This window comes from Vipera ursinii (assembly GCF_947247035.1).
Source record: "Vipera ursinii genome assembly, chromosome: Z".
Lineage (NCBI taxonomy): Eukaryota > Metazoa > Chordata > Lepidosauria > Squamata > Viperidae > Vipera > Vipera ursinii.
The window spans coordinates 104728327-104756135 of NC_139517.1; the positions used below are offsets into that span (position 1 = coordinate 104728327).

General features: G+C 41.4%; 1 protein-coding gene across 1 annotated transcript; it reads right to left on the reverse strand.

The window, feature by feature from the left end:
- Positions 1-689: 689 nt before the first annotated feature.
- VIM (vimentin) lies at positions 690-14203 on the reverse strand. Its single transcript, XM_083377421.1, has 9 exons — positions 13565-14203; positions 11424-11484; positions 5653-5748; positions 5399-5560; positions 3340-3465; positions 2747-2967; positions 2597-2640; positions 2013-2095; positions 690-1233 (listed from the first exon to the last, which is right to left on the reverse strand). Exons 1-9 carry the CDS (start codon positions 14110-14112, stop codon positions 1195-1197), a joined length of 1380 nt encoding a protein of 459 aa, XP_083233547.1. The 5' UTR covers positions 14113-14203; the 3' UTR covers positions 690-1194.
- Positions 14204-27809: the final 13606 nt, after the last annotated feature.

The window sequence follows — 27809 nt, forward strand, 5'->3', positions numbered from 1 at the left end:
CCCATAACCCCTTCAAAATCAGCATACATTTATTGTATTATTGTTGTTAGCTGTGAAGTCGTGTCCGACCCATCACGACCCTATGGACAATGTTCCTCCAGGCTTTCCTGTCCTCTACCATCTTCTGGAGTCCATTTAAGCTCACACCTACTGCTTCAGTGACTCCATCCAGCCACCTCATTCTCTGTCGTCCCCTTCTTCTCTTGCCCTCAATCTTTCCCAGCATTAGGCTCTTCTCCAGTGAGTCCTTCCTTCTCATTAGGTGGCCAAAGTATTTGAGTTTCAACTTCAGGATCTGGCCTTCTAAAGAGCAGTCAGAGTTGATCTCCTCTAGGACTGACCAGTTTGATAGCCTCGCAGTCCAAGGGACTCGCAGGAGTCTTCTCCAGCCCCATAGCTCAAAGGCCTCAATTCTTTGGCGCTCGGCCTTTCTTATGGTCCAACTTTCACTGCCATACATTGCAACTGGGAAGACCATAGCTTTGACTATACGTACTTTTGTTGACAGGGTGATGTCTCTGCTTTTTAGTGTGCTGTCAAGATTTGTCATGGCTTTCCTCTCGAGGAGCAAGCGTCTTTTAATTTAATTTTATTGTATATTATTTAAACAAAAGCCCATGTTTTCCCCTTACATGGAATCCTATGTTAGATACTTCTGTTGTTCCAGCCAAAATGAAAACAATTAACAATCATTTGCAAAGTGACTTTATTAAAGCAATGAGAGTTGTGCATACAGTGCTGAAAAAAGTAATTTAATTGAATACAGAAACTTAAACAGTAATGCACCTTGATAGTTATCTCAACTAAATCCTTTTCTGTAGCCCCTTAACTCATCAAGAGAAGCAATTCTCAAGATCTAAGACCTATTATTCCTATCATAACCATCCTGTGCTCATGGAAAAAATGTGTAGAAAGGCACTTGAAAGTATAAGTGTGCAAAATATTTCAAATTTGAAAAGCCCCGTCTCAAGTTAGGATCAGTTTTAACCTCAAAGTAGATCCTTCTGAACTTACACTTACTTTAATGTTTGGATGCTGTTTTGAGCACCCTCAAAAAATCAAAATTAAAGTGGCCTTATTCCAGAGGGGATATTTCACACTTGAAACATTTTGCACACTACTTGAAAGCTGTTTTCATTTAGTGTTGCTGGTAAAGGATCCTTTTGTTTCTGCACCAGATGTGTTATACTCTCTTCATTCCAGCTCATCATGATGAGAGGTTTCATTGATTACCTATCAAGACAAATGACATCAGGTATTAGAATTAGTGGACTTGGCTCCTAAACATTCACTGATAATCTTAAAGAATTTTTTTTTGTTTTTAACATTTTCTACATTTGAACTGACACCAAGAAAATTCATATGAACTTCTCCATCTGTTCATAGGGCAGTGCAGCACCCAAATTCAAATCCAAAAAAGTTCTTCAAAGCACACTTGAGATGGGGAGAAGACTAAGAGCCACTGAGTTTGTAATACTTTTTCTGGGTTTGTGGGCCATAATCTTAGAACAGTTGGCAATAGGTAGTGTATTTGCACACCTGAGCTCTGGAAGCAAAGTGATGCACAGTTCTATAAGCCTAGTACGAAAGGGCTACATTTAGCATTTATCAAATACAGAGAAGCTTGCCTGGACTAGACTTTGTAGATGAGCAAAGAAAATGACAGGGAATTTGCACTGGCAAATGGAAGTAGCCAAGCTACAAGAGTGAAACGGTGTTTTAATTCTGCTTCCAAACTCATATAACCAACCCAATCATTAAGCACAAAAGAAAAGACAGAAAAGGACCAAGCTATTCTATACTGCCAAAACAGACCTGTCACTTTGATGTGTTCAAACAGGTTTCTCTAAACTGACCTAGAATTCAGCACCTTGGATGAGAATAGGTGTCATCTTCACCATTGCCTCAGCATGGTCAAATGACTAAGGTCCATCCTGCATAGCTGCATATATGTGTGCCTAAACAGCTCATTCAAACATTTCCTTATCTATAATAAAGTTAAACACACTCACTTGGCCATCTCTAGTTTCAACAGTCTTGATTAGCAGTGTTCTCTTGGAGTGGGTGTCAATCGGAATAGACTCAAGATTAGTTTCTGCAGACGCAAAGACATATTATTTGGCTACAACTTCCAGCATGCAACTGCCAATATATGTGAGTTCAAAAGACAGCAATGTTGATTTTAGAGATCAGGCCCAGTTAAGACAGGAACCAAACCCTCTGGTAAATTACGGATTTTGCAATTCAGGTTCAATCAGCTTCAGCCATTAAGTTCATTCGTTCAGGTTGTTGAATAAGCAGTGGTCCAAAATATCTGAAATCTACTAGCTGGCAACCTGTCTATAACTGCCAGACCATTAGTGTTTCAACTATTAATAAGAATCAAGATAGGAAAAAACTAAAGTGGGCTTTCTGACCATTTTTACCATATGCCATTCACAGAAGGCACTTTTAACTTGTTTTTTCAAAAACCCAGGTGAGCATGAAACACACTAACCTGTGAAATCCAAGCTACTGCTCTTGATCGTATGCCAAAATGAGACCTCCAAATGCTAAATGAAAGTTCTGTTTCCTGAGACAGCCAACAGCTACTTACCTCTCAGATTCAGGGAAGCAAAAGTTGGGATTGGCACATTAATTCTATATACAAAAAAAAAGGGGGGGGGACAAAATTCAGATTAAGATGTAGTTATGAATGACCACACTGTCACCAGCCTGGCCCAAATTCAGACAATGCATGTTATACCTGCTCTCCTCTCCCTCCAGCAGTTTCCTGTAAGTAGCAATTTCAATATCAAGAGCCATCTTTACATTGAGCAGTTCTTGGTACTCGCGGAGGTGGCGAGACATTTCTTCTTTCATGTTCTGGATTTCCTCCTGAAGTCTGGCAATGTTGTCTTGGTAGTTGGCAGCTTCAACTCCAAAGGCATCTTCCATCTCACGCATCTGGCGTTCCAAAGACTCATTCTGAAGATTTTTTAAAAAATATGTCTCAATGTATTCAGCCACTGGCAAGTTGACCTTTGCTCCTGATTTTAAATTTTAAAAACTCCCTTCACCCATTTCCTTTTCTTTATTGTAAGACAAGTCAACTTTTAAAAATCTATTTCATAAATGCTTCGTAATAGTTCAGTTGCTGATTGTTTATATTTCACCTTTTTACAAATAACTCAAGGTGGCAAATATATCCAACACTTCCTCCTCCTATTTTGTCCACAACAACCCTGTGAAGTAGGCTGGCCAAACAGTGTAGATGGACTTTCACTTATAATAAACAACAAGAGACAAATCCTGAAGATCAACAAAAGTCATCACTTTCTTGCAGCATCTTTCACTTACGCTTCCTTTAAGAGCATCCACTTCACAGGTGAGACTCTGAATCTGCCTGCGGTACTCACTGGCTTCTTGTTTAGCCTGGCGCAGGGCATCATTGTTCCTGTTGGCTGCTTCAGACAAATCTGCAAACTAACATCACCATGTCAGGTTATGAAACTGTAAGTGTGCATGAATTAAAAAACACCCTTTTATCCGTTCAGCATTCTATGAAAAGATTGTAATTGGTTTGGGTTGCATCAGGACTTCTAGACATCTCTTCATTTACTTTCAAAAACTGAAGGTGCTGCTTGCTATCAATATTACAACAATGAATTTGAGTAACCATCTGCCTCTGAACAGTAACTGAGCTCATATTAATATGCTTTACCATAGTTTATACAATTAGTTGGTTGAGTTCAAACACTGTATTGTGCTATTTTATGGCATGGTGTGAATTAGCATGTGGATCCAGTTAATTTATTACACATGGTTAAAATAAGTAATTTTAGAATGATATATGAGCCCAACCAGTCTTTTATGCATGACAGAACTGGCAAATGATATATATATCTATAATTACCTAAAGTGACACTTGGGAATAACTTATCTTCTCTTATCTGAATGCCTTACCTGAATGACAAATGGTTTTGAATGTTAATCAGCTGGACTGGAATAGTTTATTTCCAGTTTTAAAGAAAAAAAGTACACTATGTATTCGCAGGTAAGCCAATGTTAAGTTCAAAAATACATCCAAAAAATGGGTTCAGCTTATCCATGGATGGAGTTATCCATGAGTATGTATGGTTAAAAAAAGAATTTATATAGATAAGGCTACCCTCAGATTATTTAACAAAAATATAATTTAAAAATGTGCCACTGCAGACAGGCCAAACAAACAAAAATATCAATGGTTGACTTATCCATGGGTATGTATAGTATACCAAGCCAGAGCAGCCACAGTACTTATGGGGAGGTATTATCCTGCTGCTAAGGCACCCAGGGCCACCTTTTGAATTGGCATCATATATTATTTATCCATTATTCAATTTATCAAATAATTTGTATTGGCCTTGCCTTCATTTCATTTTGGATCCACTAGTTTTTTGCTTCTACTTTTTCAGCACAGCCCTTGGGAGGACATAAAAGGATGAATACAACTCATTTAGCAAAAGCTAATGTAAATATTTAATATTAGTACTAAATCAGCAGAATCCAGTGATAAATTCACACCTGACTTAACAAGTCACTTCTGGTGGACCAGCTGTGCATTATTAACATTCTTCGAAACTTGCATATTTTTTAAAAAACCATGTTTTAATTAGCTTGCTTTGGAAGATTACAGCCTTAACTCCTGCTCTTTATTTGCAGAGCTTTTGTTTACAAGGCAAAAGCAATTCCTACAGGATTTCACTAGCTTTTTAACAACAAAACCAAACCCACTCATTGATTCTCTGACATTTCTTAGCAACAGTGCAGAAGGAAACCTATTTCTGTCTTGCAGCTTCAGGATAGAAGATACAAGGAATCATTCAGATTAGTGATAGCCAATAAATTGCATTAAATTATATGAAATATTTCTGGACTAGTTTTCATCCAGCACTGATTGAGTGATGAAAATGTTTGAGATCCACGTCGAAACATCTGGCTATTAATCATGTCAGGGCAAATTTAGGCATCACATACTTATCTTTTTGCCCCACTGAATTCAACAGGATCTACTTTTGAGCAGGCAAATAATGAGTGTTGCTCAGATTCTCTTTTAGGAGTAGAAAATGCAAGGCCCTGCTTTCTAAATGGCAAGCACGCAAATGTTAGCATTGTAAATTAAAAAATAAGGCAGATTTAAAACATACGCGGGTCACTTTAAATGGTCATAGTTCTTTCTGAAATGTTACTAAGTCTAATGTAGGTCTAAACTGAAATGTAGGTTTAGAGTATGCACATTAAATGGCTTGTGTATGATGAGTGCACAGACACTGTTGTTCCACCTTCAGTCAACGACAGAAGTTCAAACTTTAAGCTCATCAATTACAGAATTTCTTTTTTTTTCTTCTTAAAATGTTACTGAAAACCTGTTGCTTACTTTGGATTTGTACCACTCCTCAGCTTCCTGGAGGTTCTTTGTAGCAACAGATTCGTACTGCTGACGTACGTCACGCAGGGCAGCCGTGAGATCCGGCTTGGCAACATCCATGTCAATCTGAATGTGCTGATCCTGGATTTGGGCTTGAAGCTCACGGATTTCCTTCAGGGATGAACATGTACTGGTTAAGCAAGCAGTGAACATTTACCAATATTATTCCTTGCCCAGTTACCTTAAAATTCAAAACCATGTACCTCCTCATGAAGTTTCTTCAAGAAAACAATTTCTTCTTGCAGGGTTTCAACTTTGCGTTCCAGATCCAGGCGGGCCAAAGAGGCATTGTCAACATCCTGAAGTAAGAAAGAACAAAATTAATTCACCAACCACCTGGGAACACCCTTGAAATGAAAAATAATAATGCCTACAGTAAACTCTGTGGTCATCTCTTTTCATGCTTGCAGCAATTACTGTCTAAAGAAAAAAGTAAATTCCATTTCTTTCCAGCATATTAAACAAGTAGGAGGGAAAGAGAGCTGACATTTTTTCCAGAAAAAAAAATATTGAAAATTTGCAAGAAAGAGTAAGTCTTTCAGTGTCATATTGTTCTGTAACTTTCAAAGAAGGCTAAAATTAAAACTATTAATTATTGTGTTTCAGGTTTGTGGAAGTTGGATAACAACACCATTCAGCATCTTCATTTTTTTATTATGGGACAGGATGAGTGTATGAAACTGTCAGGTCTTTTAAAAAATCACTATTAGTGAATCCCAACCCAAGCTTTCAATTCATACACTATATAATAATAAGTTGGAAGGACCTTGGAGGTCATCTAGACCAACCCCCTGCCTATACAGGAAACCCTATACTACTTCAGACAAGTGGCTGGCCAGTCTCTTCTTAAAAACTTCCAGTGTTGGAGCATTCACCGCTTCTGGAGGCAGGTTGTTCCACTGGTTAATTGTTCTAACAGTCAAGAAGTTTCTCCTTAGTTCTAGGTTGCTTCTCTCCTTGACTAGTTTCCATCCGTTGCTTCTTGTCCTGCCTTCGGGCGCTTTGGAGAATAGCCTGACTCCCTTTTCTTTGTGGCAGCCCCTGAGATATTGGAACACTGCTATCATGTCACCCCTCACCCTTCTCTTCATTAAACTAGACTTACCCAATTACAGCAACTGTTCTTTATATGTTTTAGCCTCCAGTCCCCCAATCATCTTTGTTGCTCTTCTCTGTACTCTTTCTAGAGTCTCGACATCTTTTTTACATCGTGGTGACCAAAACTGGATGCAGTATTCCAGGTGTGGCCTTACCAAGGCATTGTAAAGTGGTATTAGTACTTCACGCGATCTTGATTCTATCCCTCTGTTAATGCAGCCTAGCACTGTACTGGTAATCTTCGTTTAGCAACTACAACCTGGACCAGCAACTTAAGCTGGCCACTAAGCAAATCAGTAAGTGAGATCTCAACTGTGCTTATGATCTTAGTTCAGCTTTCCTTTGCTTTAAGACCATTTTTCCCCTCTTTTCTACAGGGGGGAAAAACATAGCGTATTACCATCATGATTATAGGATGCTGCAACTGGTTGTAAATGTGAACCAGTAGCCAAGCACCCAAAATACATAAATCAAGAACTACATGTAATTAAAACATAAAAGAAAACACAAAAAGAAAGATCGTGCAACAGTTTGGACATTCTTCAGCGAAGCCAGCTTAAAAGCAGAGTATAATAAAATACTGTTGCTCACCAGTGAAACAAACATAACATCTAGTCTCCCTTGGCAGAGAGTTCCAAAGACTGAAATAAGTTACTGAGTAAACTCTTTCCTCCAAACTCTCAACACACAATGTTGTTGCAGGATGAGAACAGGAAACTGCTCGAAGGGTTATAAAAACTTAGCAGATTTCCGTAAGAGAAGGCACTCTTCTCTTTCTGATTAATTATTATGAACTTTGCTTCACATTCCATTCAGGGTAGCAAAGAGGCTGCATCTGTAAGCAATGTTTTTATTAAATATGTCAATTTTCAGGCAAACAGAAAAAACATCCAAAATGGGAGTGGGAGGAAATGCTACAACCAAAGTTGAAGCCCGGTGTACCTGTCAGTGTATGGAAAAATTAGAATTTGTATCAGTAACTTTGCTCTCCTATAGTCTTTGCAGAACTATCAGACCCTTTCACAAAGCAGTTAAACTAAGCTTGGGCTGGTCAAATATAAGTTGTAAGTATGACTTCACATTTTTTCCAAAGTCCATTTTCCAGCCCAGTGCTCCCTGAAGATATTTAATCATATCCATATGACTTTCCAGCAGATTGAGGGCCATCTGGATACAGTTAAGTGTATTCAATCCTTCTTGGTGCCTCCACTGTTTTTCAGTTAATAGTAAGAGCAGGCAGCCCCAAGACTGCGTAGCTGATATTTCGCTACAAAAGTCTGAATTATAATGGAACTGATTTCCATTTAAAAAAAAAAGACCATGCACTAGTGAAACAAGCACATTAAGCCCAGAATATGTTTCATGAAATGTTTCACTAGGCCTATCTAAGACTTCCTTGTCTCATTTTGCTCCTTTTATCTGAAAGCAGGTGAGAAGGCATGGGTTCCCATGAACCAGTTGTTGCCCATACCCAGTTAAGGAAGCATCTGCAAATGATGCCATATTGAAAAGTATTTTGCAAGCTGACATGATTATTACAAGTAGGCCAGTGTTTACCCACCTTGATGACTTTAAGATGTCAAGGTCCAAAATTCCCCAGCCAGCAATTTAAAATGACTAAGGCTAAGAACCATTGCATGAGGCTTATGATACAGAGAAGAAAAGAATATTTCTACTACAAAGCAGAACATGTAACAGAGTGAAGTGTTGTTTTTTTTAATCGGTGTAACAATTATGGGAAAAGCATGAGCCAGCCAGCAATTGGAAACAGGCATGTACAAAACAATAGTTTACAACCCAGATGAAAAAAGACTACTCAAGTTTATAGATATTAATTCAGAGGCTAGTAATTTTTTCTGGCACCAAGAAGTCATAAAATTGTGGGGTTCTAAATTCAGAAAATTAACAGAACACATTTCTCCTGATTTCAGTTGATATAGCCCAAGTTTTTAGGAAAGATATCAAAATCCCACAATGTTTTGTAATCTTGCAATATTTTAGAAATTTGTTAAGTATGTTTTCTCAGCCATCTTATTTTTATTTACTTTTACTTAATTTGGGGTTTTGCAATCTTGGTGCCCATAGGAATCACGCTAATGGTATTTTAACCAAGTCGAGGTTTATTGACATTATACTGCCTGGTTCAAAATCACACATTAGTGTAGATGAGAATTTGTGGATCTGCAGTCAAAACACATGAGTGCTACGCTAGAAAAACTGAAAAGTTTTCTTCAAGTTTTAAAGTTGTAGAGATGCAACATTCCAAGGGACACTTACAATATTTAAAATGGCATTCAAAAGCATTTACATACTCTGAAGTATGTAATACATAAATTTAAAACTTTTCTTCAAGCTTCATAACATTGAGCATTTCTTTCCCAATGTTTCAACTGAAATGCTCCTTAAGTTTGGTGGATAATATCGCCTGAACTCTGGTGGATAATATCTGATAAAACAGGAGTTCTCAGACTGTGGCTCTGCATACTCACCAACACATTCAAAGGGAAATCAAAATTTCTGAACAGTTTGAAACACAGGCTGAGTCCAGGAAGAAAAGGATATCTCAATGTATATGATGGCTGGTGAGAAAACTAGCTTATACTGCTACTTACTTATATTGCCACTTACAAGATGAAATAATGTTACAGTTGAGCCTATGGGATGGTTGGTGAGAAAACTAGCTTATATTGCCAGTTACAAGATGAAATAGTGCTACAGTTGAGCTTATGGTATGGAAAAGGAAGAAATCACTTTTTTTCCAGGATGAGAAAATGAGCCCTGACATAAGGTCACCCTACACTTAAAATCCGAGCAAACCACTTGGGAAGTTTGCACTGTTATCTGAATCCAGTCAAGGCAGGACACTGGTGCTTCCAATGGGAAAGGCTGAGAGGCACATAGGGACTGCCTAATTCAAAATCTTAGAAGGGAGAGAAGGAACTCTATTGATACATGTGGTGTATACTAATAGGGAGGAGAAGGCCTGGGCTGGGATACTCCTTAGAACCAGGAAGAAGATACAGGATGAAGGTCATCTTTTTAGTAGCCATTGGTAAAAAAAAATGGCATCTTTGTGGGGTTGTTCCTGTTGCCATGCATACCACCAGTGTGAGGGGGGATTTTGCTTTTTGTTTTTCAAAAATAAGAATGTTATTTTACGGGGAATCACAGAATTTGAGAACCTTTTTGTTAAACCATTATGTCCAATTAGTGTGCAATATGAATTCAGTCACTGTGGTTTCAGTCTCAATGTAAAAGTGTGGACACCTATGACCTTAGCACCATCAACTCCTGGCATATATAACTGGAGTTTTTTCCATCAGCAGATTACCTAGCTTAAAAATGGGGAGGGGGACATTAGAACAGCCCAACACTTATCCATTATTGCTGGTGAAATAAACCAAAACACACAACCTACTAAATTAAAAAAAAAAAAACTTTTATACTTCAGTTGCTTTGAATTCTTTAGGACGGCAAAATATCCTGGAGGTTGGCAACTGAAAGTCAAGGGTCCCAAGTAATGTGTTTTTTTATATAAACTAAACAGCTGGTTGTACAAAGAACTAGCTAATTGATGGATAAAGATATGTAAACTAACATTCAGATTCAGCACTTTTTTCAGTCTTTGAAGAAAGTTTATTTTGAATGAAAAACAGCTCTGGTGCCCCCCCCCCCCCCCCCGCTTTTGTGGTAAGGGAAATAATATGTGAAGTTCAAACCCTTAACTTCTAAAAATATATATATATTCTGGTTTTAAGCTAATAGTTGGGCCAGGAGTTAAAAAAAAACCTTGTTCAGTGCCTGCTCATAAATTGCAATAGATAAAGTGACCAATACTTTAATTTGTGAGTTCTTAAAATGCGCTTGCATCATGACACATTCAGTAAGAATGCAGCCTTTGGTTAGAAGCATCTCAGAATACAAAAGATTCTGTTATTTCAGTCTCCGGCCACAAGGCAGGCTCCACATTCCAGACTGAATCCCATAGAAACTATTAATACCTTTCAGCAGAGAGAACAGATGTTCCCCTTTCACCCTACCAAACTGGGGGAGGGGGATGGATTCCATAGAACCTCATGTATAGCAGGCAAAACTTTGTCATAGTTTTTAAGAATCTTGGCTCTAAAAAACATCTGAGCAAACAATTATGAAGCATTAATGTATTCACAAATTAATCTAAGTGTAGGTCAGAAAAAGAAAAAGTAATGCTTAAATAAATAATCTTCAAATCTTTGTACAATAATGAAAAATCTCAGTCACAAACCTACACGCTGGTTATTGGCAAGAAGCAATCTCTGACTTTGGGGTTACTAAAATAATCTAGGATTAAGTTGGACCCAGACTTTGTCAAAGTCATGGCTTGCCCCACTGATTTTAGTAGGTCTTCTCTTGATCCACTCTAATACAGTAAAAAAAATCTTTCTTCTAGATAGCTTCTTAAAATCTGCTTTTTCTGTGAACACAAAAGTGTATATTTATGGCACATAAATCAATATGTGGTATACAGTTAATTCCCCACCTTGTACACTATGTCTAGAATTTGGGATAGTAAGACTGAATCTAAACTTTCAGAGAGCAGAAATCTTAAGGTACATTTTCCCCTCCCTTGCAATCTTCACAGAAACATTTGTTTGGCTGGTATGTACCAGAGAATTTCTGGATTAGAAGCTAGGCCTTTCAATGAATCAGCCAAAATTCTAATAAAATTATTAGCGTATCAATATTTGCTGCACACTCAAAATGTAAGTTTATTAGAAGCAACAAAAATGCCCTTTAGGCATTTGTAAGTTTCAATCTAAGAAATTACTTGCCTACAGCTTTTCAACCACTAGGTGGCTTCAACATTACTTTTCTAAGGAATGCTCCTAATACTAACCTGCCTGAAAGACTGTAGGGTGTTCTCAGCATCTTCTCTCTGAAGTATCTCATCCTGAAGTCTGAAAAAATAATTCAAAGATGTTCAAAACATCAATCATAAAAAAGAGATGTCAGAGGCAGCCATACCTAAGAAAGAAAAGAAGGGCGGAGGCAAGAACAAAGCTTCCAAAAAAATTATCTTTGTCATGGACGATTCTTTTTCATTGTGGTGTGACCAACTCTGGAGTGAAACTGCTTGAAGGGCATTATTTAATCCATCACAAACTGATGGTTCCCTCTGCTCCCCTCCCAACAATCATCACCAAAGTGGCATCTTTTCACCAACCTAGCATTTTAGTCTATATTTTTTAATCCTGGTACCAATGAAGCCAAGACTTGGTTGTCCAGTACCAACACAAACTGAAGTTTCAACAGGCAGAGAAGAAAATTATGATTTAGTGCAAGTTTATCTGAATTCTGCAGGGCTTACTCTTAAGCAGAGGCATCAACTGCACGTCCCATAAATTTATTAAACAAATCCTATTGAGCTGAATAGGATTTATACTAAAACTCACTAGTGCAAGACTTAGTAAACAAAATTCATTTAACTCAAAGAGAAAGGAGCAATTTAACTCATTTCTATATAAAATCAGGAATTGGAAACTTACATAAACTTACATAAACTGCAAATGCTTTTTCATCTACAGTCAAATTATATCATAGATTTCCTCAACTTGCTACTCTCCAATATATTGGGCTGGGGGGGATTGAAGAAGGAAATTTTAAAACGAAGAGTAAATTTTAAAACAGACTCAATATGGTTTTTACAAAATAAAAACATATATAATTGCTGCTTTAAAAATTGGAGAAAAAATAAATCCCACATCCAGCTACACATATAATGTAACCCCATCCATTGACAGTTTCATCTCTTCAGTATAAAGGAGCTGAGACCAAAATGTTGGCTATCCGTGCTACAAAGCATCAAAGTAAGTGGGGGAGGGAGAAGCCCATATCATTTGTGTCTGTGCTACAGACCGTGGGAAGATGACCGCCTAGTGCATTCTTCTGGACAAAGAATTTTATTGTGCTTCCAGATCTTTTTTTTAAAAAAAATCTCCATAAGTTTCGTTCTGGAAACATCTTTCAACTTTTCACGCAGTTTATCACATTTATGATGATTTCCACCAGATTAGTGAGAATATAAAGTAGCAATTCTTTAAGTATTCACAAGCATTTGAATATAAAAAAGTTTTCACAAACTTTTAAAACTTAATTTTTTTTGAATTAGCTATTTAACTAGAGCTAACACACCAATTTTATTTCTAAGGAAGAACTGAAAGCATCTTATGGTTAGCTACAGCTGCAACTTCTTGAAAAGTAAGATATCCATTTGCTATTTCATTTGCAGAGATCTAGGGACAGCTGTATGTTTACATTTTTATCAAAAAGAGCCTATATATAGGATACTTACTTCACAATCCAGGATAGAAATGCCTGTTAAACTGGTGTTTGCCTCTGCAATCAAGTTTATACATTAAAAAGGAATGTACAATGCCCAGTAAACTGGCAGACAGCGAGAAAAAGCCACTGGGACTTTTCCCTTGTTCTCCATTACTTGCGTTTCCACCAGCGGAAACGCCCATTATCTACTAGGGAGAGATGTTCTCTAGCAAATAAGCAGCTATATTAACCAATAGTTTTATTCTAACGGAAAGAAAGTATGCAGATAGTTCGTTCTTAGGAACAGAAGATCCAGCCCCTCTCGTAAAACTTAGTTCACTCTTGAGATTGGATTCACACACAAAGGACTTTAATATCCTATCTCACAAACATGGCTCACAACCCATGATTCCTTGGGGGTTATGTGATTTTTACTCCCACTTTTATTATTTTATAAGTAATTCAAGGCGGGGAACATACGAAATACTCTTTCTTTCCCCCCCCCTTTCTCCCCATCACAACCCTGTAAGGTGGGTCACTGGTCCGAAGTCACCCAGCCGGCTTTTACGCCTGAGGAGAGACTTAGAACTCCAGTCTCCTGGTTTCTCGGCCAGGACCCTAACCACTACACCAATTGGCTTATTCCGCCGCTCAGCCAAACGGGGCCTGCCGAGCTAGGCTGCTCCAGGACACGAACCCGCTCCCCCGGCCGCTTACTTCTCGCGCAGACGCAGGATGTCCTCGGCCAGGTTGTCGCGCTCCACTTCCACGCGCGCCTTATCGTTGGTGAGCTGGTCCACCTGCCGGCGCAGCTCGCGCATCTCCTCCTCGTAGATGTCGCCCAGGCGGGAGGTGCCTTTGCCCTTGAGCTGCTCGAGCTCGGCCACCAGGATCTTGTTCTGTTGCTCGAGGAAGCGCACCTTGTCGATGTAGTTGGCGAAGCGGTCGTTGAGCTCCTGCAGCTCGGCCTTCTCGTTGGTGCGGTTCGCCTTGAACTCGGTGTTAATGGCGTCGGCGAGGGAGAAGTCGACCATGGCATCGCCGCCGATGCGCATCGGCGGAAAGCTGCTGCGAACCCTCATGGCTTTGGAGGCATAGATGCCGCCTGGAGAGGAGACCAGGCGAACGGAGCTCGGTCGGATGGAACTACCCAGCGAGTAGCGAGTGGTAGAAGAGACAGAGCGGGTGCTGCTGGGCCGGCCGCCGCCGAACATGCGGCGATAGGAGGAGGAGGAAGAAGAAGAAGTACCGGTCCGGGTGCTCATGGTTAGAATCCGAGGTGCTTCTCAATCCCGAAGTAGCGTCGTCGTCGTCGAAGCCTTGCTTTGGAGCGAGCGGCGATGGTGGAAAGAAATCGCTCCTCCCGCGCGCGCCTCTTATACCAAACCGAGTCCCACCCTCCGCAGGGTTACCGTAATTATCAGAGAACTGCGTTGCGTTTCTTTGAGACTCTGAAGTACAAGCAGATGACCGTCTTCTAGCCTATCGGGCAAATCCACTACTCGTGGATAGCGTGCGCAAAAACTCGACACCTTGATACCTAAGAGTAAAGAGATAATTTTGCTCTCCAAAAAGGCTCCCCGAAAAAACTATTGTTGCTTTGTTCAATTTCTTCATTCAAAACTCAGAATTAACTAGATTCACCAAGTTTTAAACCAAAAAAGGTAACGCAAATATTTTATTGAAACCAACTGCGTTTTAGGGGCATTACGTCCGCGCTGTCCTCTTAATTACCCCTTTCTTTGTGCATTTATAACTTTTATACCTCAGATTGATTCTCTGTCTCCCTGCTGACGTGGTGGAGAACCTCAGAAACTAATTTAATAAGCCTAACCCCCCCTCCCATCCCCCCAAATTCAACTGTGTGATTACACAAACTTAGGGCGGTTTCCCAGCCGAGAATTCTCGGCAGCAGGGCGGCGAAGTGGTGTTCAGCAGAAGAGAGATGGCGGAGAAGTAGCGCTCCCTTAGAGCGGTCCAAATTGTTGCTACGAAAATGGAAAGAGGCCATTGCGGAACAAAGAGGGGGCCAGAAAACGGGCGGGGGACTCGAGGAGAGAAAGAGATGGAAAAATGGGAGGAAGTGAGTTGCAAGCTCGGAGCAGGAATGGAAAAGCGAGGGATTCAAAAGATTACTAGGCTTCCCGACGGCTGGACAAAAAGAGAGACTCGCATCCGGCTCCCTCATTTAGAAGTTGAAAAAGGACGAAGAATGGATTGCCAGTCCCTTGCTTTCCTTCGTATACATGAATTCCTCCCTTGTTGACCGCTTCTAGGCCGAGGACGGTTTTATCAGTCATTTCCACGTGGCAACTTTTGGAGCCTTATCTGTTTCACGAGGTGGTTTTCTAATAGCGCTGCTGGTTTTCGCACATACTGCCTAAAGGGAAAGATGTAGTACTTGGATCAGGATAAGCTAAACCAGGGTTTGTTCCAGTCATGGTTAGTTATTAAATAAGCTGCAATGCCTGCCAAAATCAAGTAAACTGGTATGCCAGATTGGTGGGTGAAGCCACTTAGAGTTCGTAATATCCAACAAAATATAGTAGATCAGCCTTAAAGTTAGTACAAAGTCTGCAAACGTATCTGGAAGCAACAGTTGCATCTATGCACAAGATTTTATCCCATGGAAGAAATGAACATTTTTCTAAATATTTAAGAGAAAGGAAAAATAAACTTAAATTACACCAAGAAAACTTAAAAGTGAGTCAAATAAACTTTCACACAGACTCCTTGAGCTACTTTTTGAACCCTGTTACTTTCTACAGAACCAATAGTTCTCTACTTTCTAGTCTGAGTATCTTTTTACAATACTCCAGCCCTGCAGAGTCTGTGAGGAATTCATTTCCTACAGAGGGCAATGTTTGCCTCATTCCCCCAGGGTCTGACCTCCATCCCTGGAATTTGCAGATTTTGCTTAAGGTGGACCTTTTTCTGTTCAGATGGAGTAGAAATATGCAACCATAGTTAGAGGTGTTGAGAGAAAAATCATCTGATTTGCAAAAATGTTGCTATTATTTCATAAGATGAAAAGAATTTCAAATACAAAAAAACAAAACCCAGCCTTGCAGATAGCTACTTCAGGTAGCAATTGTTCAGATTTCTGTTATGGATAAATGAAAGCATATCACATATACTAAAAATGTGAAGGGTGGATTGTAATACTAATCTATTTGCAGGAATTAATTAAGGGGCTGGGGTGGGGTAGGGTGAAGGATGATTGTAAATAATTATCAGAATCCCCCAGTCCATATATCTTAAAATTGCCAAGGTTGAGAAACACTGGTCTAAATACTGTATTTTGAATTCATAAGGTTCTTGCAAAATAATATCTAGCTCAAGATTAGGTGCTTGCATACACTGCGAATGCCTTGTCTGGTTTCTTGCAATTACCTTGTCAAATTTAATCTGAATTTATTCTTATCACACCACTGAGGAAGAGAAATTTTTGAAAAGTGAAAGGAAGTACAACAAGAAAAAAACCACATTAAAATGTCAATATGAAGTAAAATGTTTTTTTAAAATACAGGAAAAATGCTTCTGCTGAAGTTGCTTTTGATCTGGAAGCAACAATGATGTTAAAGAATATTTAATGCTTCATGTGTTTAACTTGCAAAGAACAATTTTGATTAATTCTAATCCCTGGTGAATGTGGATCCAATTGCAATGGGACTAAAGATATTGTGTCATAAATCCCATTGTTTTTAACTGGAATAAAATTAACTTTGTTTTACTTAAGTAAGCTGGGCAGTGTATAAACTTGATAAACAATCAAAAGTATATGTTACCGGGTTTCCCCAAAATAAGACCTACCCCCCAAAATAAGCCCTAGCTTGATTTTTACACATGCGCCTAATATAAGCCCTACCCCCAAAATAAGCCCTATTTATGAGGTAAGGTGCACACATAAAATCAAGCTAGGGCGGGGGGAGCTACCCCACATGCCTCCCACCTGCTTACCTTAGGACTGCTGCAGCCAGGCCTCCCACACCCTGATATCTGTCACACCACTGTGCGAGTTCTTTTGCATCTGTTTGCAGCTGCATACCACATGGTGCATTGCACTGGTGCCACCGCTCGCAGGAGGCCACGTGGTTCATTGCGCCAATTGTGCCAGTGCCGCCACTCATGGCAGGAGGCCATGGGGCTCATCGCACCGATCGCTCCAGTCGTGTTCGCCACAGTACAACTCATCATGCAGCCTCCTGCCGCAAGCAGCGGCACTGGCACAAGTGACACAATGAACCACACACCCTCTTGCAAGTGGCGACACCAGAGTAAGCGACACTACAAGCCATGTGGCCTCCCACCACTAACAGCGGCACTGGCACGATCGGTGCAACAAAGCCACATGGCCTGCCGCGAGGAGCGGCACTGGCCTAAGCAGTATGACAAGCCACATGGCCTCCTGCCGCTAGTGCCAGCACCGGTGCAATGCACCATATGGCATGCAGCTGCAAGTGGCCACAGAAGAAGGGCTGTCGTGCAACAGGTGTCTGGGCATGGGGACCTGGCTACAGCAGTCCTAAGGTAAGCGGGTAAGATATCCCCCAAAAATAAGAACTGGTGCCTCATTTAGAGGCAAAAAAAAATAAGACCTGGTATTATTTTCAGGGAAATACAGTATGTATGTGTGTTTGTGTGTGTAGCAATATACTAGTTTTTATGATTTTAAGTTACTAGAACTAGTGGGAGATGTTAAATCAATGTTTCTCAACCTCAGCAAGTTTAAGGTGGGAGGACTCCAACTTCCAGAATTCCCAAGTCAGCTTACTGGCTGGGGAATTCTGGGAGTTGAAGTCCACCCATCTTAAACTTGCTGAAGTTGAGAAACACTGCTATATAAATCACTGCTAAGGAAACTGCCTGTATTTGTTTTAGCTATGCCAACAGGAAAGTATTATTTAGGGGAAACTGGAGTTTCATTTCTCTGAACTCAGGGAAAGAGCATGATTTCTGTTTTGTGAAGAATCCTTTCCCACCCTACACACACACACACACACACACACTGCTTTTTTAGTTTGAAGTAAAAAAATGCACTATTATAATTAACTGCATCAAAAGAATTCTGTTACCTCCTTATTACTAATTTACTTTTAAGTTATAATTTGCATTGTTGTGTAATTATCACAAAAGTGGCCAATTAGATGGTAAGCTGTTGGTAGCTTTATAATGTAGAAGCCACAGTGATATCATGGAATCATCTCACAGATGATATAAAAAATTTAATTTTTCATGATACACATGTCTTCATTTATACTTTACTGATGCTCTGGCTATAGTCCAATTTGTATTCCTTATCAACAGAATTTAAGCCACTAAGTTTGCGCTATAATTCTTTGGGAGATTTCCTTAAAACCTGATAAAAACACTTTGTTAAAGTCTTTAAAAACAAAAAGGAAGGGAAAGTTGCTAGAAAACTTCATTAACAGGTCTTTGAATTGCAGACAGTTTACATGATAACAGCTTATGATGCAATTCATTTGGGATTATTTTTCATTTTTATATTGCGCTGTGACAAACTTAACTCATACACCATGCAAACTGCTTACAATTTACCCAATAGAGCAGTTCTCTATTTTGCTATCCCTACATTTCCTGAGTATAATCAGTTTTCAGAATTCCCAATCAAAATCGCCACCAGCATTCTGGCTGGCAATCCATGGAGCTGTAATGCCAATGAATATTAATTAACCCTTATCTATAGGACAGAGAGGAAGGCAAAAAGTCAAACAGGAACCAATCTAAGTACCGTATATACTTGAGTATAAGCCGACTCGAGTATAAGCCGAGACCCCCAATTTCACCCCCAAAAACTGGAAAAAGTTATTGACTCGAGTATAAGCCGATCCGCCGTTCTGCAAGCCTCTGCCGCCAGCAGAGGCTCGATCCGCCATTTTGCAAGCCTGAATACACAGGAATACCCTGTGTGGCCGCGGCTCGTCGGCAGGTCTCCGTTCCTCCTGCCGACCTTTGGGGAGGTTTGGGCGCCTCCCCAAACCTCCCCAAACCTCGGCAGGTCTCCGTTCCTCCTGCCGACCTTTGGGGAGGTTTGGGCGCCTCCCCAAACGTCCCCAAACCTCGGCAGGTCTCCGTTCCTCCTGCCGACCTTTGGGGAGGTTTGGGCGCCTCCCCAAACCTCCCCAAACCTCGGCAGGTCTCCGTTCCTCCTGCCGACCTTTGGGGAGGTTTGGGCGCCTCCCCAAACCTCCCCAAACCTCGGCAGGTCTCCGTTCCTCCTGCCGACCTTTGGGGAGGTTTGGGCGCCTCCCCAAACCTCGGCAGGTCTCCGTTCCTCCTGCCGACCTTTGGGGAGGTTTGGGCGCCTCCCCAAACCTCGGCAGGTCTCCGTTCCTCCTGCCGACCTTTGGGGAGGTTTGGGCGCCTCCCCAAACCTCGGCAGGTCTCCGTTCCTCCGCGCAGACCTGCCGACCTTTGGGGAGGTTTGGGCGCCTCCCCAAACCTCCCCAAACCTTGGCAGGTCTCCGTTCCTCCTGCCGACCTTTGGGGAGGTTTGGGCGCCTCCCCAAACCTCCCCAAACCTCGGCAGGTCTCCGTTCCTCCTGCCGACCTTTGGGGAGGTTTGGGCGCCTCCCCAAACCTCGGCAGGTCTCCGTTCCTCCTGCCGACCTTTGGGGAGGTTTGGGCGCCTCCCCAAACCTCCCCAAACCTCGGCAGGTCTCCGTTCCTCCTGCCGACCTTTGGGGAGGTTTGGGCGCCTCCCCAAACCTCGGCAGGTCTCCGTTCCTCCGCGCAGACCTGCCGACCTTTGGGGAGGTTTGGGCGCCTCCCCAAACCTCCCCAAACCTCGGCAGGTCTCCGTTCCTGTTTGGGGAGGTTTGGGCGCCTCCCCAAACCTCCCCAAACCTCCCCAAACCTCGGCAGGTCTCCGTTCCTCCGCGCAGACCTGCCGAGGTTTGGGGAGGTTTGGGGAGGCGCCCAAACCTCCCCAAAGGTCGGCAGGAAGAACGGAGACCTGCCGAGGTTTGGGGAGGCGCCCAAACCTCCCCAAAGGTCGGCAGGTCTGCGCGGAGGAACGGAGACCTGCCGAGGTTTGGGGAGGTTTGGGGAGGCGCCCAAACCTCCCCAAACAGGAACGGAGACCTGCCGAGGTTTGGGGAGGTTTGGGGAGGCGCCCAAACCTCCCCAAACGTCAGCAGGTCTGCGCGGAGGAACGGAGACCTGCCGAGGTTTGGGGAGGTTTGGGGAGGCGCCCAAACCTCCCCAAACAGGAACGGAGACCTGCCGAGGTTTGGGGACGTTTGGGGAGGCGCCCAAACCTCCCCAAAGGTCGGCAGGTCTGCGCGGAGGAACGGAGACCTGCCGAGGTTTGGGGAGGTTTGGGGAGGCGCCCAAACCTCCCCAAACAGGAACGGAGACCTGCCGAGGTTTGGGGACGTTTGGGGAGGCGCCCAAACCTCCCCAAAGGTCGGCAGGTCTGCGCGGAGGAACGGAGACCTGCCGAGGTTTGGGGAGGTTTGGGGAGGCGCCCAAACCTCCCCAAACAGGAACGGAGACCTGCCGAGGTTTGGGGATGTTTGGGGAGGCGCCCAAACGTCGGCAGGTCTGCGCGGAGGAACGGAGACCTGCCGAGGTTTGGGGAGGTTTGGGGAGGCGCCCAAACCTCCCCAAACAGGAACGGAGACCTGCCGAGGTTTGGGGACGTTTGGGGAGGCGCCCAAACCTCCCCAAAGGTCGGCAGGTCTGCGCGGAGGAACGGAGACCTGCCGAGGTTTGGGGAGGTTTGGGGAGGCGCCCAAAGCTCCCCAAACAGGAACGGAGACCTGCCGAGGTTTGGGGACGTTTGGGGAGGCGCCCAAACCTCCCCAAAGGTCGGCAGGAAGAACGGAGACCTGCCGAGGTTTGGGGAGGTTTGGGGAGGCGCCCAAACCTCCCCAAACAGGAACGGAGACCTGGGGAGGTTTGGGGAGGCGCCCAAACCTTCCCAAACGTCGGCAGGTCTGCGCGGAGGAACGGAGACCTGCCGAGGTTTGGGGAGGCGCCCAAACCTCCCCAAAGGTCGGCAGGAGGAACGGAGACCTGCCGAGGTTTGGGGAGGTTTGGGGAGGCGCCCAAACCTCCCCAAAGGTCGGCAGGAGGAACGGAGACCTGCCGAGGTTTGGGGAGGCGCCCAAACCTCCCCAAACGTCGGCAAGTCTCCGTTCCTCCGCGCCCTGCCTGCCTGCTTCTTTCCGCTGCGGAAAGAAGCAGGCAGGCAAGGCGCGGAGTTTGGGGAGGTGCGCGCGCACCTCCCCAAACCTCCCCAAACTTCGGCAGGTCTCGGACGGCGGTGGCTTGGGAGAGGTGCGGGCGATCCCGGAAGCACCAAAGCCTCGGCCGCGCACAAGTCCTCGGTAAGTTTTTTTTGTTAACTGGAGTATAAGCCGAAGTGGAATTTTTCAGCCCAAAAAGTGGGCTGAAAAATTCGGCTTATACTCAAGTATATACGGTAAATTGAGTTTGCTACCTAATAAATCAAGTGTTTGCTTTCTAAAAAATCAAGTCTCTTTTTGCTAATCAGCTTCTTATGTTTCTATGAATCTTCAAGTTGAACCACTCGGGGCTGTATTAATTATCAAGATGTTAACACTAACAAATAACAAAGCAACGTGTACATTTTGTGGGTGGAGAAACAGGAAGTGAGAAACAGGAAGTGTTAAAAAAAGTCAGGTAAATGATAGCATGTTTTCCAATTAACATATTATATTAAAAGGCATAAACTTTTGAGAGCTGCAGGACATTACATCAGATGCATATAGTAGCTATACTCTTATAAGATTCATACTGTGGGGAGAGTGTGGAAAGGAAGAGGTCATTTCATGCTTATCTGTAATTTAAAAGCTATACTAACCCGGGGGGTGCTCGACATCTGTGCGCTGTAGTGATTAATTTATTTCTGCTTTCTAATTCTGTCTTTCATCTCTGACCCAAATTTCATAAAAAAAACATGGCTCCCAGCTGCCACCACAGCCACTCATCTCTCTCCTTTGTGCATGGGGCACTGGGAGAAAAATGCTTCCTACTGGCATTGGGGGAATCCTTGTTCCTCAGCAGCCCTTTGCCTCCTTTTTTGCTTTATGTGCTGTGCAGTGCTTAGCACAGAGTCAAGAGTTTTCTGATGCCTATACAATGGGAAGTTGCATATCCTGACCACAGAGCCTTTTCTCAATTAAAGAGCTCCTTATGTATTTTGGAGCCAGCAAAATTCTAGAGTAGCATTGTCTTTGGCTATCTTTTCTCTATGGCCTCTTTCCTGGCTTTTTGAGGATAGTTTTTGAAGGAAAACTATCTTTGCCCACCTTTGACTTTCCCACTTTCACTAACTGGTGCGATCACAGCAACATCACTATATTTTATGGGTGACGGGCAGCCAAATCCATGGCATTAATTATCAAAATTGGTAAGAAGATAATTGATTTACAGTGGAAGAACGGAGGCTCTCTGCCCTTCCACTCTGTACATCAGATGCTGGGCTTGCTAGAGATTAAAGAGTATTTATGTAAAAGTCTTAAACCAGTCATGTCAAACTTACAACGTTATGTGACATTGTGCAACATATTGGGATGGTTTTGCCATGGCCAGCAATGGGTGGGTGCGACTTCCACATGATGCATCCGGCCCGCGGGCCAGCAGTTTGACACCCCTGTCTTAAACCATTTTCCCAGGTCCAAGCAAGTTTTGGAAAGCTACAATAGAATTCTGTCTACCACATAGGTAGAGGAACATTCACAACAATATTTTTTTGTTTCAGGATCCAACGGTAGCTCAAATTGCTGCCTGGTAAGTTGTATAATTCCCATTCTCACCAGTAAAGAACATTCCTGAGGTTGAAGGTCAAAGCCAATGTGGTAAACTCTCCTATGCCGCTGGCCTTAAATCATCTGATGGCTTTAATTTCATTCTTAAAGTTTCAAGAAACCTCTTGGTTTTATCTGAAAACTGTACTTTATTTTCATTTTATTCACTTCTTGGTAGTTAAGACTAGTAACCAAGGAATGTATACAGTCAATAATACTGTATCTGCATACTGTTTTTTTGGCGGTTACCATGTAAATGCACCAAACACTTGCAGAAATGAGAAATGCACTGGAGATTTCAAGGGAAGTGACTCTAGAGGTGACTTAGACCTGAACTTTTTTCTTCTTCTTCTGTTTTGCTTAATGCAAGTCTTCTAGTATAATGTTAGTATTTGAAAGGAAGAAGTGATTCATACCATTCAAATCATTCTATGCTCATCTTATGAGTAAATCTGTTTCCACATTTTAAGGGCTTTTTAGAATTTCCCCCAGGTCTTGTGACTCTGCCTTTTTTTTATGATCAACAAAATGTACAAAAAGTATTCGATCCATTTTTAATATATTTTGACTTTTCTGACCACAACAGTTATCCTTAATTTACAAAACCTAGGCCAAAAAAGTAAGAATTATGGCCACAATGGTACAGTAAAAACATTCAGACATTGGATAGTGCAGCTGCAGCTGTTGTTTTGATCACAGCTTGCAGACACCCTTAATCTACAGAGCCCAATCTCACCTCCATTGATGCATTCCTGCTTGCCCACCCTAAGAGATAACAGTTTTCCAGCAAGCAATGACAGATGATTTTGTCTGTTCCCAAAAAAAGTTGTATCTGGATTTATACTGAATCCCATCTCATGAAATCTCACAGATCAATTTCAGGGAACCTTTATTCTGCTTAGACTGGGAGTTTAATTGTTCTGTTTACCAGTGAGATCTGTACATGGACATCAATTATGCTCAGACTAATTTCCCCAGGCACTAACCAGAATCCCTATCTGAGCTGCCTTAAAGAGCCAGGTGCACACAACATGCAAACATAATGTTTGCTTGTATGTGGCCTGAAACATTCTGCATATATCCAAGTAATATGGTTTATGAACCCCATGTTGTGTAAACACTGCCAGTGGTCATACACTGTATTAATAAACCATCTTTAAACAAATCATAGTTCAGCACAATGTGCAAAATCGGAAGCTATTTTAATTTTAAAATAATGCGGCATATAGGAAAGCGTTAAACCACCCTTCCACATAATTTGTATTGCTAAAAATGTCTTCAGGCCCCACACAGAATTCAAAACCTTATTAGAAATTTTTAAAAAAGGTGAATGGCTTCAATCTGTTAGTAATTTTGTAAAGGAGCCCACTAATTTTTAAAAAGGCAAAAAGTAAGCAGCAATATACTGTGTGATAAACTGTAGTTTATTCAATAAACCGGATAACCAAATCGCAATGTGGTATAGTCATAGCTGTTGCAATTATTCTTAGTTTAATTAGACTTTAAAGAGCAAATGGTTCAGAAGGTCCTATTCTAAATCCCTTTTTCCCCAGATCATAATAATTTAATTCTAATAGAGATGAGAAACTTGGGGGGGAGGGGTTCCCACATCTTAAATTTGGGAAAGGGGAAGGACCTAATGTATCTCAACATTAGTAACTTTAAAATGCATGAGTTCCAACTCCCAGAATTCCCTAGCTAGCAGGAGTAGGAGTGTAGTTTTGTTCCCTTGATCTGAGAAGATATTTAGGTTGCTTTCATTGTATCCAGCCTACTTTAGGGCTTGCATTACTCTACAGTTTTCATGTGTTTTTTGCTGTCACCAATGTGTCACCAATTTTTCATAATAATGGGGGAGGGGTATTCTAGAGTTTCTCAAAACGTAATTGCAGTCATGTCTGATCTTGAAGCATCTGCTTTATGAAAAACTTGAACTAACATGTACATTTGTCAGTGTACTAATTTCCCAATGACTGCAGTGCAACATTTACTGATACACCCCATGCCCCTGCACATCAGGTTCATCAAGGACTTGTGTGAATGGGATATTTGTTCAGAGTCACTGAATCAATATTATGAAATGCTGAACTATAAGCTAACTTAGGATGTTTTATCAGAGGTAAAGGTAAAGTTTCCCCCGCACATGTGTGCTAGTCGTTTCCAACTCTAGGGGCTGGTGCTCATCTCTGTTTCAAAGCCAAAGAGCCAGCGCTTGTCCGAGGACGTGTCCATGGTCATGTGGCCGGCATGACTAGACGCCAAAGGCGCACAGAACACTGTTACCTTCCCACCGTAGTGGTCCCTATTTTTCTACTTGCATTTTTACGTGCTTTTGAACTGCTAGGTTGGCAGAAGCTGGGATGACTAACAGGCACTCACTCTGTTACGCGGCACTCGGGATTCGACTCACCAAACTGCCGACCTTCTGATCGACAAGCTCAGCGTCCTAACCCACTGAGCCACCACGTCCCTACAACAGCCTATTTTCAGTTTGATCTACCTGAAAGAACTATTAATGATAGTTTAACAAGTTAATTATATAAATGTTGTTATACAGTATGACAAATATAGCTCTTGAGATATTGTTGAACTTGGCAGCTGGATTCAGACAATCTAGAGGATGGCAGTTTACCCACTCCTGCCTTCAAAAGCTAAATACAAAGTGACAGTGGCTATTCAGGAACCACTTTGAACTTGATGAAGAGAGAGGATGAGTCAAGAGAATATGTTGAGAGAAGACAACGGGAAGATTTACACTTCAGGCTAATCTGTAAGGTGGTTAGTTTGTTTTAGGCTTAATATATTACGTGAATCTAGCTTCTGCTATTTATGTAACATGCTTATGGTTTAGCCTGCTCACTATGGTTTACTCAACAAGCTGCAGTTAAAATAAGCAACTAAGTTGTGTAAACTCAGCAACATTGTACATTGCTACTACTGTGTCTCTCAATACGAACAAGCTGTTTTAAAGGCCAGATCTCTGGTTCTTGGGTTTCTATGGTGACAACACCCAGATTACTTGTATCATCCTATAGAGGTTTATTTCAGGCTTGTAGAAGAATGGTTCCCTTATGAAAAATATAGCTGATGGCACTTTCCTATTGTTTTTAGAGAAATATAACAGTCAGTATCTGAAAGTTACTTAAGGCCAGGCTAGATGCATGAAACATTTATACAATGTCAGGTTGTGGTTGGGTTTAAATGAAGTGTTATGACATGAAATATAAGTTCAGGAAGCTTGAAGTCATGAATTAAAAAAAAAGGAGGACCTTCACCTCTTTCCTCAATTTTCCTTGCTCAAAACAAGTGTCCAAGCTGGGTTTGTGCAGGTGAAATATATACATACCTCTGGGGAGAGGAAACAGCTGTTGAGGAGGGAACCTAACTGAAAACTGTCATTTTTTTAATAACTGCTTTCAATTAAATTAAGATATCAAAGGCATGCTTTTTCTACATTATAATATCCAGCATGCAACTGAATATCTGCCAAATGTTTACAATCCACAGCCCACTGAAGCAAAAGCATTGTATTCCTTTTTTGTTTTTCCACAAATGCACAAGGATTTGGCTGTGTCTTTGAATGCAGATCCAAAAATTATTCTTTTAGGGATTAAATGATAACTGCTTAAACATCTCCAAGAATCTCTTGAAGGGTTGAGCTACAAGAAATGGCTTTCTTTTTTGTATCAATTTGTTTTAAAGAATTAGAGTGCTTTCTATAGGGAATCTTGTCTAAGCGGATGTACTTCAAATGAGTTCATTCTTAGCTCCCATCATCCCCAATCATGCTGTCTACAATTATGGAAATTGTTCAACACCTCAAAACCTTGTTCTGCAGCTTTTTTTTCTTTCCCATTTAATGGACGTTTTAGGGGGGGAAAATCTGAGCCTTGAAGTCCCCTTAAAAGGATTTGGAATTATAAGTGATGAATTTATTTCTTGGCAATCTTATTTTCATGGCATTATGGACCTCAAGGCAAGAACTACTTGCACCAACTGTCATTTGGATGCATGACAGAATGTTGCTTTTTTTTAAAAAAAATCCCATTTATATCCCGCCCTTCTCCGAAGACTCAGGGCGGCTTACAATCTAAGCACAAATCAATGGATTTGTGGGAAGGGGACCATAGATTTTTCTAGCTGGTATTTTCCGATCTTTTCCTCCTCTTGACACCTATGTTGAGCATAATATTTGAATGCTTTTGCTAGGGTACTAGAGATAAATGGTGTTTTTGTGTCCTACAGTGAAATTGACTAATCTGGCAATTGCTGCTGCTATTTTCAAAAGGTAGTAAGCTCATCTTTTTAGCTGACTTCTAATGCCAAACATGCACTGAGGCCAAATTGCCCATGCCAAGTGGGCAGCAAATTGGCCTCATGTTAATATGACCTTTTCTAGAGAAAAAGGAAATTGCAGACACATTTGTCATGACACACAGACCAGAGGAGTATTGCTCAACACGCATTTCTAAAATCTTCCTGTTTGCATTATATCCCCAAGAAAGAAGTTGGATCTTTAAAAAAATTATTTTAAATTATCAAACTATAGCACCAGCAGAAAACAAAGAAAATGGGTTTTATTTTGAAGAAAAAAAACATATTTTTAAAGTAAGCATAACTAAAAAGAAAGGAAAAAACAACGACAAAAAAGAGCAAAGTTACAAAATGCTCTTTGATATTGTTATAAATTTAAGTCCTTAAATTATCATTAAATGTAAAAAGGGTCAAATATCAGATTTTATCAAGTCTATTTTTAAAGAAAAGCAAATATGGGCCAGTTGCCTCATTGTGTAATAGCTGGAGCAGGATAAGGCAATGATGTAATTGCATGAATGAGGAACTAAAGAAAGAGATCAACACATGTTTAAGGAAAGGATGGAGAACAGAATAATATAAACCTTTAGGCCCTGGAATTGGCCTCTTAAAACAGGGGAGGAAAATAGATAATATTGCTCCAAATATTTTTTTAAAAATCAGAAAATTTCACTAATTGATGCAATTCTGCTGACTTAGTATTATTTTCAAAATAACAAGCAAAAGTTCAGTAACAAAAGTTACTCAATTACTTTGGGACAAGTAATTGAAACAATTTGCTTTGAATAAATCATAATTTGGCTTAATGTGTTGTATGAATCCTAACATTCCGTGGCACTTTAACAAAGTAA